The 18,070-nt window shown below is 41.2% G+C and overlaps 1 protein-coding gene across 5 annotated transcripts; it reads left to right on the forward strand.

The window, feature by feature from the left end:
• Positions 1 to 1,426: 1,426 nt before the first annotated feature.
• On the forward strand, positions 1,427 to 17,216 carry HMGXB4 (HMG-box containing 4). Of its 5 annotated transcripts, XM_067309091.1 has the most exons (11): positions 1,427 to 1,649; positions 3,924 to 4,029; positions 4,623 to 4,741; positions 6,119 to 6,197; positions 7,146 to 8,194; positions 9,724 to 9,805; positions 10,325 to 10,389; positions 10,676 to 10,781; positions 11,338 to 11,507; positions 12,691 to 12,813; positions 14,813 to 17,216. In XM_067309091.1, exons 2-11 carry the CDS (start codon positions 3,999 to 4,001, stop codon positions 14,855 to 14,857), a joined length of 1,869 nt encoding a protein of 622 aa, XP_067165192.1. In that variant the 5' UTR covers positions 1,427 to 1,649; positions 3,924 to 3,998; the 3' UTR covers positions 14,858 to 17,216. The 5 variants fall into 5 exon arrangements, with proteins under 5 accessions (XP_067165192.1, XP_067165203.1, XP_067165200.1 ...); XM_067309099.1 differs by lacking the exon at positions 3,924 to 4,029 and having other exon boundaries at positions 1,499 to 1,649; XM_013948033.2 differs by lacking the exon at positions 1,427 to 1,649 and having other exon boundaries at positions 3,832 to 4,029.
• The last annotated feature ends 854 nt before the right edge of the window (positions 17,217 to 18,070 follow it).

An 18,070-nucleotide genomic window follows, 5' to 3' on the forward strand; every position in this document is an offset into this window, starting at 1 on the left:
AGCCATGTTTTTCTTGTACTCAATGCATTGTAGAATGGAGTATGGACCTATCACTGGAACCCCCCAAAACATCATCAGTAATCTGTGATAAATAGCAGGTCTTGGGCAATGTGGTCAGTTCTGACAAGGTTCTGGACATATATTTGTGGAGAGACACTTGTCCCACTGGTGAAGACCATAACTGCTTCCTGTGTTATGGGTTGGAAGGGGTGATTTTACAGAGAGCATAAACAGCAGCAGGCATGAGTATATACATGCATGAGAACATCTGCACAGGTCTTGAGCTCATCCTCACAACCGGTGGGTTTTACTCTGATGTGTTACAGCCACTGCACCTGCAGGCATTGATCTGTGCAAAGTGGCTGGGGAAATTTATTAGAGGCTGTAACCCTTACTTTGGATCAAACTGTAGATTCACATGGTGTAACACAGCTGGGCCATTCTGGTTCCTGCAGGCCCTGCAGTAACTCAAATCATCATCATCATTAAGCACTTGTTAGGATACAAAAATATTAGCAAGACCAGAAGGTAGATCTGTCAGTGCAGGGAAAACGATGTGTCTGTGATGGGTCAAGTCACTTTAACCTTGGGCATGGCTGGGAATTGTAGTCTGTGGACAGCATGTGCCTGAGAGCAGACTCTTACAAAGTCATGTTAGTTCCCACTGGCACCTGTATAAAAAGAGGACCCCTGCATCAGTAGCAATAATGAGATTTAATGTAAGAATTAAGTGCGGTTTGTTGAATAGGGACCTCCTGAGCTAATGAACAGAGTGAAGAAAGGCTAACACGGAGGGCGAAACACTTGTTTTTCTGGTCAGACCACTCTTGAGCTTTTTTACCTCTGTCTTGAACCCTCTGCAGTAACAGAGGAAGCCTTGAGAAGACGCCGGGGGCAGGCTGCCCTCCCGCCGCCTGCCTGCCAGGGCGCGGCGGGGCCACGCTGCCTTCTCAGGCAGGATCCTGCCGTGTGTTCAGATCTGCCTAAGCCGGCGGCTGCTGGCGGCCCACCCGGCTCCTCAGGGGGTCCGACGGGCACAGGGGAGACGCGCCCGTTCACGCGGGTGCGCGCCCGACCTCACGAAAGCGCTGCCTCTTCATAACCGGGCTTCCCGTTCATCCAGGGTACCTGGCACAACCAGCCAAGGTACCTGCCCCGCAGGGCTCCGAGACTTTTCTCCTCCCGAGCCCTGCCCGCGGCAGGAGCCAGCAGCGTCGGCCAGCAGAGGCTGAACACGCAGCAACCGCTGCCCCACCCGGGAACCGCCCCTCCCCCCTCCGGCAGCGCCCATAACGCCTGCGCGATCAGTACGCTCGGCGCGCCCTTACCCTGCCTCCCTCTCCCCCTTCCCCTCGTTGACGCGTTGGAGAGGCTCGGCGCTCGGCTGCCTGCCCCTGGCCGCCGGCGCCGGGCGGGGTGTCTTTTCTCTTACTCCAAGATGGCGGCCGCGGGTTGCGGCGGCGAGGCGGGAAGCGTTAGTGCGGAGTGAGGTGGCGGCCGCGGCGCCTCTGCACCCCGGAACTGCGGCCGCCGCTCGGCGCCGGCAGGCTGGCAGCTCGCGTCTCCGCTCGGCGCCACCGCCGCGGGGGCACGCTTGGCCTGCTCCAGGGGCAGAGCCGCGGGCTGTAGTGAGGCCGGAGTCCGCTCGGGTGAGAAGGCACGCGGGCGGGAAGGGGGGGGGGGGAGGGAGGCTGACACCGGTTCAAACAGAGGCGGCGGGAAAGGCGCGAGCCACGGCCGTTGGGGGAGGGGGGGGGCGCAAGCGGGCGTTGGCGCGCATGCGCAGCCGGGCTCCGCGCGCGGGCTGGTAGTGGGGGGCGCGCGGCCGGGTCCGTGGCTGCCTCACGGGCAGGGGGCGGCGGGCCGGGCCCAGGCGGCCTGCTTGGCCGGGCAGCCACGTTGGCCGCCGACGTCTGCCACTTATACGCGCCCCGAAAGTCCCAGCGTGGTCTCCGCGCCGTCACGGCTCCCATAGAGAGCAGGGGACGTGTGCGCCAAGTTGGGCAAGGGAAGGTGGGAGCCTGCTCTTGGCCTCTCTGCTTCCACGTACCGTCGTCTGTCGCCAGTGGGTTGTGCAACCTCGCTTGGAGGAATGAAACGTGAGAGTGCCATTGGGTTTGCAGAAGAGCAACATGTGATCCTGATCCTCCAAACGCGTGTATTAAGGACCTTGGAGAGACCTGCCCCGCTGAGCCTTTGTGATATCTTCTGTAACCTAAGAATTTAAAGCACTGGAATCTAATCAGAATTTGTAGAAGACAAGTTAAGAATATGCTTTATATTTGTAGGATTAGCGGTCTAGGTTGTAAGCCCCTTTGGGCAAGGATGTTATTTACCAACCTTTATACCTGCCAGATAACTTAGCTAAGTTTTAAAAAGACAGTAAAAGGTATGCAAGTAGCTGTAAACAAATCTTAGTTTCTTAATGTCATCCCGTTGTGAATGACCATCTTCTGTTTTTGCTGAGCAACATCAAGATTGAGCCTTAGTCCTTTTGAGCACAAGGCTTTACTATTATGTGTGTTCCCACTGAAGTTTGTATGGCAACAGAGAACTGGATGTCTTGAAATGTTTGCGAGATCTGGTCCAAGACTGTAAGCCCATCAAGTGGCGAGATGCCCTTTTTTTTTTTTTTTTTTTTTTTTTACTGTGAAGCACAGTGCTGTTGTGTGTATACATAAATTCTGCTTACAAATTGCTACACTTGCTAGCAACAATTTATAGTGGTCAGAATACTGATTTTAAAAATACTGTGGTTGATGGTTTCCCAAAGTATTAGAGAACTGAAGAATTAACTTGTACCCTTATGAATTTTTTAAAAATATCTCCTGTGTACCTGTAAGATTGAATTATTTGGGGCTTTCTTCTTTCACCTAAGAAGCCACAACATGTTGAATACACTGTATGTTTTTTAGCATTGATCAGTTGCTTATAAAATTTGTTTATGTGCAAGGATACAAAAAGTGTATGTAAGATAAGTTCCCTGCGCTCAAGGTATTCCAGTGTAACCAACGTGCTGAGATTACTGTATCAGCTAGTCAGAACTAGCTGCGTGATCTCTGTGATTTAACATTTGCAGATGTGCATACACACGCACCCCCCCCCACACACACTTTTAAGTGCAAATTGGGTTATCAGAAGGTCAATCTTCTCAAGTTAAGCTGGTCACTGACTGAAGAACTCTGAGAGAGCTAGAGTGCAACTATTTCATAATAGCACTGTCCTTCTATATACCAGTAACTATAGAATAGAATGACTCAATTAGAAGAGACCTGGAATTGGGTGAGCTGGCGGGGACTAAGGGTGCAGCAAAAGTCCCAGAATCAAGGAATACTTTCCTCTGCTCCCTCTTCCAAGCTGACATTCAGAATGGCTGCAGTGGTAGTGTCTGGAAATGCACCAGAAAGATTAACATCTTCACTCCAAAATCTTCAATTATTTAGTTCAAAAGATCTGAAATAATTCTTTTATAATACAGTGATTCCTGCCCAGGTTCTTCCTTTCCTTCACTTCATCTGAGATTCAGGGGTTTGGAATTTCTCTTTAAACATCCCACTCTTTGCTACAGTGGCTCCTGAGAAAGGATCTTGACACAAGTTCTGTTTCACTTTTTTGTGTCATTTAAAAATCAGACTTAGCTATTTTCTCACACTCTTTTTGCTTTTGAAAATAAATTCATTCAATGGTGTGGAGCTTGTGTTGTTACTTCTTTAAAAATAAGAGAAAAACAGCTTCCCGTTATGTTCAGTTAATTTAACAAAATTTTTTGTCAAGCCTGAAATATGAGTGTGAACAGACCAGGAGGTAGATTTCCTTACTTTCCCACTATCTTCCAGAGAATCTTCATTTGGTTCATAGGAAGTTTCCCATATTCCATCATGATTTTTCTTTCTGGGAGGTTATTTTCATTCTCTGTTTCTCAGACCTTTTCCTGTAGACGGGAACGGGGGAAGGAGCCCAGACGTGGCAACACATTCTCAGGCTCCTGCAGGACCACCATGGCTTATGATGACTCCAGGAAGAAAGAAGGTATGACTGCTTCGTAATCTCAGAGAGTTGCCAAAAAAGGGTACCCTCTGCAGCCCTTCTAGGCCATGGAGTCAGAGTGGGAGAGAAAGCTAGTCTCTTGTGGAGCATTGAAGGGTATTGCCTTAAATTTAACCTGGTCAAGTTTCTGCAGGATCCCAAGCCCTTGACTTCCAGAAGTAAAGTATTGGGATTAGAACCTGAGAGAAATGGGTGGTATTTCTTAATGTGAAGACCTTGACTAGGTACTCTGCCACTGCAGCCTGTTTCTCCCTGTCAGCTCAATGGAACAGGAGACCAGGGATAGAGATTTAGTCATAGCAACATTTCTAGATCCAGTTGTCTTTAGGAAGAAATATACAAGCATTAGAAATGAAATCTTGGGTACTTCTGTTGTAGCATTAGAGCACTGACCCTATCCCTGTGGTTAGGGAGTACAGCACATTATTTTTTAGGCCCCAGGACTTGTTGGGTTTTATGCATCACCCTGTGCCAACTTTTGCTGCTGTCATATTTTATGCATAGACCATATGTCTATTGTTCCTTAATGGGGTATTTCATTTCTTCCGTTTTTCCCCATTTCACGTAAATCTTAGAGTTACTAGAGAGTGACCGAAGTGTTGATGACGTGGGGCTGGCATCTGGCAGGACACAGCGAGAGAGAAAACACTCTTACAAGGATCTACTGCAAGAGGAGGAGGAGATAGCAGCTCAGGTCAGGAAGCTCTCAGAGAAAAGGTTGAAAGTGTAAGGATGTGTATAAAGTTACTGATGGGATTGGATGAGATGGGATGGGAGGGTTTCTTGGTTTTGTCTATGTAGAAACTCCTGTAGAAGATAGCAAGAGCAGCTAATTAAGTGTCCTGTATTGTTCAGTAGCTTTTCTGGGAAAAAGGAGGGGGCCAATCCCAGGTACAACTGATTCTGATTTTTCTGGCCTCAGAAAATAGGATAGTTGGGTCTTATCCTAGCCTTGGTGCAGAACCTTGCAAATCATGAGATAGCATGAATGACTTTACACACAGAAATAAGATTTTTAGAATTTACAATTGTATAAATAGCCAGCAAAGGATGAATAAAATATTAACTGATGCACTGTTGTCTTCCTGATTCTGCAGACAGCCTGAAACGATAGCTCTTGAGAGGTATGAACTTGCCCTATTCATCTCCTTGGGGCCTTAACACTGAAATCATGTAGCGACAACTTAAGTTTCTTCAAAACTTTCCTCTTTGAGCTAAAATTTCTGCTGTCAGCTCAAAGGTGACTATCTTGTGATTGTTTTTTTAATTTTTTAAATGTGAGAAGAAAAGTTCTAGTTTAAATGAAAATCTTCTTCTTCTACCATGCAGATGGAATTCTGCAGAGGAGCTTCATTTTCAGACTGTAAATTGGTCAAGCAACAAATTATAATTGGGTGACGTGAGATATGGAGGTCAATTTTCTGGCCCATCATTTTACTTGTCACCTCCCTATGCCTCCTTTCACTTCTTTCTCTTCTTCGGCATATTAAATATGAACTACTCACCTTCATTTTCAAGGCTTGACAGCCTATGCATGCTTAGTTATCTCTTAGCCATAGTAATATGTAGACTTTTGTCGTTGATCAACTCATCAGCTGATCTCCAAATAATGGCTTCCATTGCCCATTTCTTAACACTTTCAAACGTGCTATTCCACGTTTTCTTCTGTATTGCTCCTTTCATTTGGGAGGAGCTCCCTGTAGAGATGCCTTCTTTCAGTTTCCTTCTTATACTCCTGTTTTGCTACAATGTCTACAGAAAGCTTGATGCCAGTGAGGTGGCTGATGTGCTGAAACCAGTGCTGACTAATACTGTTTTTTATACTCTCCTGGCTATCCGTATGTTGTTTGTTGTCTCTTGCCTTATACCTACACTTTGGGCTCCTGGGGACAAAGAATGTTTGCATAGCATCTGGAATAAGGATCCTGGTCCATGACTAGGGTTCCTTGGCATTACAGTAGAACCAATAACTCTGATAACTCTTATGAATTATTTTCTATGTCAATAGTCCATGTGAATCTCTTATAATTTCCCTCCTGTTTGTTCAGCAACTTCTCTGCTCTTGTTCTAGGACAGCAAACTTGTCTTTCTGGGGACAGAACCTCACAAAAAGAAGCGAAAGCACTCATCCGATGAGTTCAGCTACAGAGGTAAGATGGTGATCAGGCAGGGGAAGGGGCTAACTGGTCATGACTTTGAGGAAAGGGAGCTCATCAACTAATGTCATCAAGTTTTGTGGTCAGCACTTTCAGGAGAGAAAGTACACCAATCTGTCTTAGGACAACTAATCAGAAACCTGATCAGAATACTGCACCAGACAGCAAAAGATAAGGATTGATATTTCAGATTTTAGCTTAACAAGTTGCATTGTTGGGGATATACAGCTTTCATCCCTCTTTTCATTATCAAGTTGTAACTAATGGAAGCCTTTTTGACTTTTGTATTTATTTCTTTCCGTGTTGTATTACAAGCTATGATTTCATTTGTAGATGGTATTTATTTCTCTGAATTTGTAGAAATACAATGTGTCAAGGCATAAGAGGAACGCTTTTGGGTTCAGTTTAAATACCAAGACATTATTCTCATAGTTAATAAATTGGCCAGAAAATGACAATTCAGTTCATAATGGCTTAGAAGGTTTAAGATTTATTTTTGTCCTGATGCAAAAAGAAAGCCACGTCTTTGCAATATTTTTACAAATTTTATCAAAAATCTGTTTTCAGAATGAAAAAGCTTGTGTTTTCAATTCATTGGTCTCTCCTTGACTAAAAGTAACAAGAAAACTTTGCACTTGAGATGTAATATTTCAGTTTCAAAAGATATATTCTCAGAAAAATATGCTATTTCATGATAGAAAATTAAGTCAGACAAAACTTCAGGAACTTGCTTAGTCTGTCTTTCTTCCTTAAATTGTTTGAATTGTATCAGCAAAAATGCACTGAGGTGGTAACAAGTTTAAGAGATCTTGTCCTTAAGCCGGAATGCAGATCAGTTAGCTGTAATCATAACTATTGCAGGATTCCCACTTCACTTCTTAAGCTAGTGTAATGCTCTTTAAGGGAAGCATCTTGATGTGCATTTCTGTTGATCTTTTTCAGATCTTTCGCCTTTGGATCTACCATCAAAGAAGAAGAAAAAAGCAGTTTCCAGCCCACCCTCTGCTGATACAACCATGGATCTACTCAAAGCTATCACCTCACCTTTGGCCACTAGCTCAAAGTCCTCAAAGAAAACCTCTGAAAAATCATCATCTCATTCTTCCTCTGGCCATTCTGAAAGCAAAAAGGAGCACCACAAGAAGAAGTTGAGCGGAAGCAGTGGGGAGCACTCACTGGACGATGGCAGCTACCACAAATCTAAAAAAATGAAACCTCTCTATGTGAACACAGAGACACTTACTCTCCGTGAACCTGATGGCTTGAAGATGAAGCTCATCCTTTCACCAAAGGAGAAAGGAAGCAGTGCAGCAGATGATGAGTCTTTTTCCTACTCTTCACCACCAGCAGCTGCAAAGAAATCTTCAAAGAAATCAGCTCGAGATGAGCAAGGCTCATTCCTTCTGGGTCATGAACTGCAGAGCTTCCTGAAGTCAGCCCGGAAGAAGCACAAGCCACCTCCAGACCCTCATCCACCTTCCGAGGGGATTGGTGCTGACACCTCCCTTTTTTCAGAGGGCCATGGGAGTGAATATGATGTTTCAGGTCTAGAAGCACCACCAGAATCTGGTTCATCTTCCGGTGGGGAGTTGGAGGCTGGAGAGCTAGTGATAGATGACTCCTACCGGGAAATCAAGAAGAAGAAGAAGTCAAAAAAAAGTAAGAAAAAAAAAGACAAGGAGAAACACAGAGAGAAGAAGCACTCTAAATCTAAAAAGAGTTCTGGACACACTGTGGCAGCAGCAGAAGCAACAGTGTCACCACCACCTCCTACCAGTACTCCCTATGTTCTTCCTTCACCTCCTCCTGTTTTTCACTCAGATGGACAGGGCGAGAAGAAGAGGAGAAAGGAAGACAAGGAGAAGGAAAAAGCTGAGAAATGGGAGAAGGAGAAGGAAAAGGAGAAGGAAAAGGAGAAGGAAAAGGAGAAGGAGAAGGAAAAGGAGAAGGAAAAGGAGAAGGAAAGAGAAAGAGAAAGAGAAAAAGAAAAAGTAAGGAAAAATAGGAGGGAAGATAGAAATTGGGATACCCAGAGACTTTGAAGTTGGGTAATGATAAATTAGGCTCTCAGTGTTGCAGAAGTTATCAAGGATTTCATTACCATTATTTCAGAACCTAGTTTTTCAAAGCGGTAGATTGCAGAAACCACAAAGTTTGGAGAGTGTATGACAGTCTGATGGTAGAAGTGATACAATTTATTAGGCTAACTGCTGGAGCTGAAAATGTTTAACAGATTTTTAGGGCATATGTGCACAAAAGTTTGTCTGATTTCTTTCAGCAATAACAATTGGCCTAGTAAGAACTACTACCTCTTCATACTTTGTTTTGTCTTCTGTTTAAAGATATTTCTAACTTTCACTGTTGTGAAAATAATTTTATTGTGTCAAGTGCCCTATCCATTACAGAGGCATGTTATATTAAAACAGAGGATAACTAATATCAGCATTAATGATTTTGTTGCAGGATGTTTGGCAAAAATGTTTCAGCTATTTTGATTTATTTTTGTAACAAAAGTAATATAAATCATTATTCTTTGTAGTATAGGACAGTCTTTAGCTGACAGAGGTCCTTTGAAAAGATTATACTTAATTTGCTTGGTATAGATTATGCCACAACTATGTCATTTTCTAAGGTAATTCGTCATAGCTATTGCCAGGCAGGAGTTTGGACAAGGCTAGCAGTGATCTAGTCCATCATGATAGTTTCTGTAAAAAGGAATTGAGCTCTGCCCTGAAGTGTGAAGATATTTTCCCATTTATTCCTGTATTAAAATGAAGTTCTAATTCTACAGACTACCACATTCCCAATTTTGTTCTGTACTTATCAGGATTTCATGGTTAACTTCCAAAGGTATGAGTAGGAAAAATTGTAGCTAGCATATGAATGAGTTTCCAGATTACATAGTTCTAGCTGTGTAAGTGTATAAATGTGGAAAAAACAGTTTCTGTATGTCTATGTAGAAAAGAGTTGCTTTGTGTCAGGAAATGGGCAGAAGTAGCCCAAGTCTGTTCAACTCTGCTCTATTCTCTTTGGTAAGTTTTCTCTGATCACAGCTTGGCAGCTGCTTATGCCTCTGCTATCACTATACTTCTACTATCTACTTTCCTGCTATGAAATGTTTTGTAGGCATGCAAGGAATGGAACAGAACATTAGAATGAGGACTGAAATCATTTAACAGATCTATGATAGGTAGTGTGAATAGTATAACAGATTTTTTTTAATTTTAAGTTTTAAAACTGAGATATATTAACGGAGTTATATGTTGATCCTGGATTTAGAATAGCAAGTTGTGAGTTATGAATGAAATGCGTTGATAGAGTTGTTGCAAGATAAGCCTTATATTAAGACTGGTTCTGGATGGTTCCTGTGCTTTCATAACTGCTAAAACACTGCTTCTTTAGGTTCCTGATTTAAGCACAGTATCTTTCTTTAAGACTTCTATAAATGCCAATTTATTATTAATTCAAGTAGATATAATTGTAATTAAAAATATTTGTTTCCTTTTCTTCTTCTGACTAGCCAAAGAAGAAGAACATGTCTGCCTATCAAGTATTCTGTAAGGAATATCGTACAACTATTGTGTCTGAACACCCTGGGATAGGTGAGATAATAGTCTCTCCTGGTCTTCTGTTGATTATACATCTGTCAGATTATTTATCAGGACATACCTTCTCTGCATCATACCAAACTCTTAATTTTGATGGAGTGCGAAGAATGCCAATTTTCTTTGAATAAGAGACAGCAAAGAGGATAGGAGTTGATTTCATGATTTGATTTCATTGTATTTTAACCAAGCTGTGAATCTGGTTAAAAAATTTGCCAGCCCTCCCTTTCATTTACTTGTAGACCTGTCTCTGCAGGTTCATTGCATCACTTTTCCAAATATACATATGATCTTATATTCCCTATATCAGCTTTTTTCATTTTAGTCAGTAATGAAACAACACACTGGAAATAATTTCCTAGGTAGACAGAGAGTTCTTGATGTAGAACAGTTTGTTTCCTAAATGTGTATGCATGGGCCAATTATTCCACTGTCAACATTCACATAAATTTCATAAGTTCTGTGCTTGATTTTATTATTTCATGCATATTAAACTTTTTTCTTCTCTTCTGCCAGATTTTGGAGAGCTGAGCAAAAAACTGGCAGAAGTGTGGAAGCAGCTACCTGAGAAGGATAAACTGGTAAGTCTGTGTGAGATGTTTTTGTAAAATGATTTCTCTTAACTAGGTGCTTAGGTCAGAACATGCTGGCAGCATTGCCACCATGCCTTACAAAATGTTTCCTCTCTCCCTAAAGTAGAGAAAAATGGGTAATCTTACCTTTATGGTTATAAAAGCATCTGTTTTATCTTCATGGCATTGCTCAACCAGTTGGCTACATAAAGTCATTCTATCTCCAGGTTCTGGCATCAGGTAACAGAATTACCTGTTGTTATGAATCTCTCTTTTCATACTGTGATAACTGCAGATCTGGAAACAGAAAGCTCAGTATCTGCAGCACAAACAGAATAAAGCAGAGGCCACCACTGTGAAGAGGAAGGCATCATCTTCAGATGGTGCACCAAAAGTAAAAGGTAATTGTTGCATCTTGTTTGCTCAAGTCTTTTTTTGGATAGGGGAGATAGTGTTGACTGTGAAATAAAGAACAAAGGTCTTTTCCTGCTTCCCATTACTACCTGTTTTCTCACAAGTCTTGGTATTTTTTTAACTTATATTTTACTCAAAAACAAAGAATGATGTCAGCCTGTTTCAAAAAAAAAAAAAAAAAAACTTCCTTGTCTAATTTTAATTAGAAGAACAGGGATTTTTTAGCGCTTCAGGAATTGAAACAAAACAAGAAGAGGCAGCAGGGAACTTGGAGGGGACTAGCATGCTGCAAGAGAAAAAATGGCTGTGCTTATTTTGGCATTGCTGTTAACCAAATCTCCCCGACCTACAAAACTGCATTCAGCTGGGGTAGATGTTTTGCACATGTAGAAGGGAAGTTTTGACTCCAAAGACTACAGGACCAGATCCACAGAACTATTTAAGCATTTATTGCTTTTGAGATTTGAACTTTACTATGTAAACAGACTTGTAAGTAAAAGAATGAGAGAAGACAATATGGAATTCTAATTGTTGTGTTTCCAGCTTCTCCAACAGGCATGCTTTCCCCTCATAAGAAATCCCCCTCTAGCACCGTGGTGGTGTCTGCCTCACCGGCCAAAGTCCCTGAGACAGATCCTATTGATGTAGCTGCGCACTTACAGTTGCTGGGTGAATCTCTGAGCCTCATTGGTCACAGACTGCAGGAAACAGAGGTGAGTTTGGAACCAGTAATGTCTCAGTGATTGTATGTAATCCATATATAGGATTGCTTTTTTATTATTATAATTTTAATTTACTTAAAAGGTTAGCCAATATTTTTGTATTAGGAGGAGGAAGATGGATTGTCTTGTTTCTTTGATGTATTGCTGTTAATTTTCAGTGAAATAAAAAGCCTTGTTTGTCAATATACAGTAGATATCAAAGACAGGTCCCTGGCTTGCAGCTCTAGGCCCTTGAAGGCAATTCTTAGCTCAACAAACTCTTCAGTCTTTTCTTACTATATGTTCACCTTGGATCTAGTATTCCTTTTCTGTCTTTGCCAGTCTCTGATCCAGTTTCTGTTACCCTCTCAAGCCTTCTGAGAAAACTATCAGAGAAAGCTTTTACCAAGATGTTTTTTTGCATGTGCTGCTGTTCTCTTGCAGTATCCTGTTGCCAGTGCTTTGGGTAGGGGCTACTAATGTTTCAGCTTACCTGGTAACATAGAAGTTGTGGTATCCTAATGGTTTCATACAGTTAGATGATAGTGGTTACACACATACAGACATGCATTTGCGCACACACACATGCACACAGATGTGCGCGTGTACGCGCACACACACACACACACACACACACACACACACACTTACTTTTGTTTCTGGTATGACTTCATTGAGGTTATTCATCAGAGGAACTTCTCTGGAGTAAAAATCTCCCCCTTCACAAAAAAGCATGCAAAAAATTCCCTTTCCTAGAAGTATATCAGCCACTAAAGCATTTTCTACATCCTTACCATTTCTTTAGGCTTTGAAAATAAAACTATCAACAGAGATACTGCCTTTTAGGGCTCGTGTAGCTAACACAATAGATGGTAGGAAATGGCAAAAAAACTCCGTTACGCAAATTGTGGAATTGAGTGGTTTACAAAACTAACAACTGTCTGACCTTGTTTTCTGTTGTTCCCTACTTTTATCCTACATATGCCTGTTGCCTGTTGAACTCTTAAATTTTTTGAACCAGCAGTCTCTGTATGTGAAGTGCTTGCTGTAGTTCTGTTACTGTGTAAATAATGAAAGTAAACTAGATAACCACAAGCATGAGCCTGTATTACTTGCATGAAAATCAATACAGTTGTGAAAGGACTGTGATTTCCACTACTTGTCCCTATCCATTTTTTTCTTTCTTTACTTCCAGGGAATGGTGGCTGTTTCAGGAAGTTTATCAGTACTTCTAGATTCTATCATCTGTGCTTTGGGTCCATTAGCATGTCTGACAACGCAACTACCTGAATTGAATGGCTGCCCTAAGCAAGTTTTGGTGAGTTCCTTGTGGTTATTTCCCTTTGAGACCTGTTAATTTCAGTGGAGTTCACCTGGAGTTTTCTGATAAATCAGTCTTATGATGTGCTTATAATTCCAGTGCTACAAAGATAAGGAAATTGTCTTACTCATTCAGTTTTTAGAGGGATATTTCATAAAATTCTTTAAGATGTTACTGCTATACAGTATTGTACAACAGTTTTTTCCAGTAAAGACACAGAATTTAAAGCTTCAAGGAAAACTGATGTAATGTTTGTTCCATTGACTGCAATATGTGTAGGTTCTGTTTTAGTGACTGCATTAATCCATCTGAACCAAATAAAGCACCTGTACACATATCACTATTTTTGAAAGTTCTAATTTTGCAGAAGAATTAAAAAGCCCCTTCCTGCTGCTCTGTATGCACACATTATATTTTTTTATAGCAGCATAAAAAATAACTTGCTATCTTAATTAGGATTCCTAATGCGATTGAGTTTACATGTAGCTCTAACCTTCTCCAAGGAAAGGAAAATAGACTCTGTTTTAAGGAACTGGATAACAGCAACAAGTTCTTTCCACCTTTTCTGTTGAGACCTGATTTAGCAACAGCTTGTGGCATCAATGTAGCATGATGTGGACACAGAGTAACATGGCAACAGCACAAAAAGAACCAGGAGTCATACCTCCAACAGGAGCCATGAATAAAGCAGAGAATGGGTGGCAGGGAGGAGGCAAAGCAAAAATGAAAAATATATAGTCTGCAGAAATACACTGAATAAGTTAGAGATTAAAAACAAATTTGACAGAGAGAATAATAAAATAGGATATGAATTGGCATGTTTTATGGGACAGCCCAAACACTGATTCATGCTGAGAAGGGATTACTAACAGCAAAAACGTTGACAGCTTAGTCTGTAAGCTCCCACAAAGTGGCTCTCTACACAAAAGCTGAGTCAGCAGGGTGTTTCCATCCTAAGCCATGGAAAAACATCCTATGTTTTTTTTTCTTCCTGCTTGCCAAGTTTTTTCAGAGCAGTGACACCCCTTTTCCACATGACTAATGGTGCATATCTTGGAAACGTAATCATTGTATTGTTATAGGGAGCAATAGAGCTTTTGGTGGATTAAGGTACTCACCATTCACTTCTGAGAACTGGTACTCAGACTTGATAATAAATTTTTCTGACTTCTGCCATCAGATATGTAAAGATAGCAGTGTTTAAAACATGGATAAAGTTCTCAGTGCTAGTGCTGCATGTAGTATGCAATTTATCTTTCCAGTCAGTAGATGGCATTGCTGAATTCTAGAATCACAGTTGCTACAGATCCAGCTCCTCTGTCTTCAGCAATAAAAAGGCAGGTATTAAGGTTTCCTTCAGCCATCTAGTCACAGGTTTGAAGTTGCTGATATACTGCATTTGAAGAACATACAGATAATACTGCTGAGTCTTGTTTTCTGATATGCATGGGGACTCTTACTTTCAGAATTCTAATATTTGCAGGGAAGACTGGAGAGCACTTGTTTTTCCCGTCTGACACCCTATTAGTAGGTGTGTTTGAGGCTTTTTCTCTTCACTTTTACACTTCAGAGTTTCATAAATGATTTGTGTATGTAGATTCAGTTTGGTTTTTTTTTACGTATATTCTACTACTTTGATCACTTTGCTCAAGTCCTTCATCACAAGTCTTCCCAGTGGTTGTTGTGATTTGGCTGATGTGGCTTGCTCAAAATTCAAAGACAGAGGAGGAGGTCACTTGAGGGAAGTCTTAAGCATTTTCTTTATATATAGTTGCTTCCAAATACTGAGGCTACCTTTGTGTTTAATTTACTCATATTTCCAAGAATATGCAAATTAGCCTAGCAGTGATGAAAACAACTAGGCAGATTTGGTTAGCTGCATCATATGGTAACTTATAAGACAGTGAAGATGCTTAGTACCCTCCTCATCTGTATCATTTCTCAAGTATTTTGAGTCATTATCTGATGTTAAACAATATTGAATTTCTTTTCCCAGTCAAACACGCTAGACAACATTGCCTACATCATGCCTGGACTTTGACAGGAAGAGATCCTGGGATGCGCTCAGCCTCTGCATAACTGACTTGTGTACATATGCACTACGCCGGTACTCTCTAAGGGCTCCGTGTGTAGGGTTTTAACATTTTATATCTGTATAGTATATACATAGGATTGTAACTATTTGACTTCTATTAATTTTATGAAAAGTTGTGAAGTTAAGCTGAGAGAACCCTTATCTGTTGGTGGATGAAATGTACTCAAATCTGAAAGTATTTCTATGAAGAATTCAGAAAGCTTTTGAGATGCTAGCCTTAAATTCAGATCTGTTAGTGGGGGAAGCAGCCAGAGGATCGACTTCTAGATATATATATATATATATAAAAAAAAAAAAGTTACCATAAAAGTGGTCAATGGAACGGTTTGCCCCGAGAGGGTGTGAAATCTCCATCCTTGATGATAGTCAAAAATTGACTGAGCAACCTGCTCTAGTTGGACTTTCTTTAAGCAGAGGTGGACAAGATGACCTCCTGATATACCTTCCAACTTAGAGGTTAATTATTCCATGGGCAGTTAGAGATGCTAATTTATTTTGGACCAAGGAGTAGAACTGAACTCTTCACCAGCCCTGTTTCTAACTGTTTTTCAGTTTAAAATCTACTGCTTGAGGGAAATGTTGGATAGCTGATAAAAGATACAGAGGTCTTCACCTCTCGGTCACAACTTCCAAGCTTCCCTCTTCAGTGATGACTGAAAGTTGTCAGCGTCAGCTGGCTGGTCTGGTAGCTTACATTTGGTTTAAAGTTGAAGATGGCAACAAACTTGTTCTTTTCTGTGGACTTGCATCCAAATTGCATTAGCGTGAGATATCAACAGACTGCATTGGCTTGTGAGAATGAATCCCCTGCTGATTTTTCCAGGGCATGGTCAGCCCACTTTGATGGAGTGGTAGCAGATGGGAGAAAGCTGGATTGCCTCTGCTCATCTTGCACGTGTTTTGTGAACAGAGGACTTGAGTTTCTGAGATCGCTGATCCCATCCCTTTCACCAGCAGGTTTGAAAGAGCCACGGTGCTGCTGTGAGGCAGTGACTAATGACCAGTTTGAAGCAGTAATGACTGAGCAAGGCACATGTCAATTGATTGGACTGATTCCCCTTCCTTCCAGCCACATACTTGGTATTTTGGTTTTCTGCTCCTCTAGAAGAGGAGATGCAGGAGAGCACTTGATTCTCATATAGGCTTTTGTGTGTCTGTGTGTATGTGTATGTGGTGTTCATATCATGTGTATTTAACTTTTACCAATATCTGTAACAGATTTTAATTTATCCTGTATATTTCTGTGTGTGTGTGTATATATATATATATATAATTTAAAAGCAAAAATCCCTCCCTGCACCAACAGTGTGTGGAAAATATGAATCAGGTGTGCCTCAACCACTTCCTGCAGGCATCAAGCTATACGTGCAGTAGCAGGCATTGGCTCTCTATGGGGAAACAACAGCAAAATTTTAAGTGTTTGTAAAAAACAGACTATTTTGTGAAGCTGGGTAGAATCTAAAATATAAGGCTTTTTAATTTGACCCCAGCATCTCCAGCCCTTATAGCATAAAAGTTTTAAAATGATAGAAGAACGCTTTTGGACTACTTCCAATGTGAAGTTTCTCTTTTTCAGGGCAGTTGAAAGTGAGCTGTCCCTCATTATGGCTGAGTCCCAAATCATATTTAAAATTAAATCCTCAGGTGTGCAGGAGGGTTTTTCTCCCCATTCGTCTTTACCATGTATTCCCCAACTGTGCCAGTGCAAGGCAGTCTGTCTTTTACAGAGCTTTTCTCAGTTCAATGTTTTGTTTTCTCAGTAAGTTAGTGGATGAAGCAGAAGGTTCTCAGACTATCATGTAAGTTCTTATCTGAAACCTCAGACCAGAGAATACGTGTTTTGACAATATATGACTAATCCCAGAGATCTTGGAATTGGGAAGAAGCCTGGGAGGGAGGCAGTCTAATTCAATTTGTGATTCTGGTCCCTTACTAAAGCATCTGCTGTTGGGAGTGGCACAAAATAACTGGCTCTTTCCAGCCCTTTACAACTGAGAGCATTGTGGTAAAGGGGTAGATCTCTAAGGAACAGAAGGGAATCAGCTCTAACTTTGTCATCTGTACAATGGAAAACTCTTGAAGAGTTTAAAAACACACACAACCCTAGTGTATTGTATTTTTATTTAAAATTTGTACACTTTGTATAATCTGTATCTTGTGGTATTTGGTACTAGAGGGAAAACTTTGGCGAGATTTAGCAGTTTTTATATTTTTGTTATTTCCTTGCCATTTGGTCCAGATTACATTACAATTATATAAAGAAACTTTTTTGTACCGTACTTACAATACAATTTTTTTAACATTTGCAGTGTTGTCATTCATTTCTAGTGTTTACTGTGTTTTCTTGTAACAGGTGTTACTACTAGTATTTAGTGTTTCTCAGCAAAACACCTTTAATTTTAAATTCCTTAATCTCAGTTGTTTTTAAAGCAAGCTATTCTATTCCTAATAGCACAGTTCACCTGAAATACTACTCAGAAAATACTGACAATTTGGAGACCTTCCTGAAGTGAAAGATATCATCTAGCATTGCAAATACTTGAGCATTGGGGCATTTTTCTTCCCTGCTCTCTCAATCCAGTTCATGTTTGTGGCATTAAGGTGAAACAGTACAGGGGACGCAAGATCGAGGTAGTAAAAAGAACTACAGGCATGGCAAAGTTAGATCATAATTTCTGCTAGTTCTTAACATGTCCCCATTTCCAGGGTCTGAAAGACGCATTGACCAATTACACCCTCAGCTGGTGTGATGTCCGAAGACACGAGGCTGTTGCAGAATGTGATACTTTACTAGCCAACTTGTATTCCTTGTAAGAGTACGTTTCAACAGAAGTTTATGGAAGAATAAAAAGTCTATAACCACATCCTTTCACACATTTCACCACAGTTCTAGGTAATGTTTATTCTATATAGATATGGAAGTGCATTTGAGGAAACTGTTCTAGTGTTTCAGTAAGAAATCAGTAGCAAAAAGGTACATCAGTAGCAACACCTCCCAGTCTTGGTGCCACAGTGTAAATAGCTGTGCTACTAAAGGCTGGATAATACCCAATGCAATAGGGAAGATGTGTGCAGGGAAATTAAACTTGTTGGTAGCTGGGCTCTTCAAAGCTGTTGCTGCAAACACCTGCCTTGTCTACTAAAAGAGCATTCGAAACC

The sequence above is a fragment of the Apteryx mantelli genome, chromosome 1 (assembly GCF_036417845.1).
Source record: "Apteryx mantelli isolate bAptMan1 chromosome 1, bAptMan1.hap1, whole genome shotgun sequence".
NCBI classification, from domain to species: domain Eukaryota; kingdom Metazoa; phylum Chordata; class Aves; order Apterygiformes; family Apterygidae; genus Apteryx; species Apteryx mantelli.

Excerpts from the sequence above, each read along its gene's own strand:
- HMGXB4 (XM_013948033.2), top strand. The coding sequence starts at position 3,879 with ATGATTTTTCTTTCTGGGAGGTTATTTTCATTCTCTGTTTCTCAGACC. Across the intron at positions 4,030-4,622 it reads TGACTCCAGGAAGAAAGAAG|AGTTACTAGAGAGTGACCGA; the intron begins GTATGACTGCTT and ends CGTAAATCTTAG. Across the intron at positions 4,742-6,118 it reads AGGAGGAGATAGCAGCTCAG|GACAGCAAACTTGTCTTTCT; the intron begins GTCAGGAAGCTC and ends CTCTTGTTCTAG.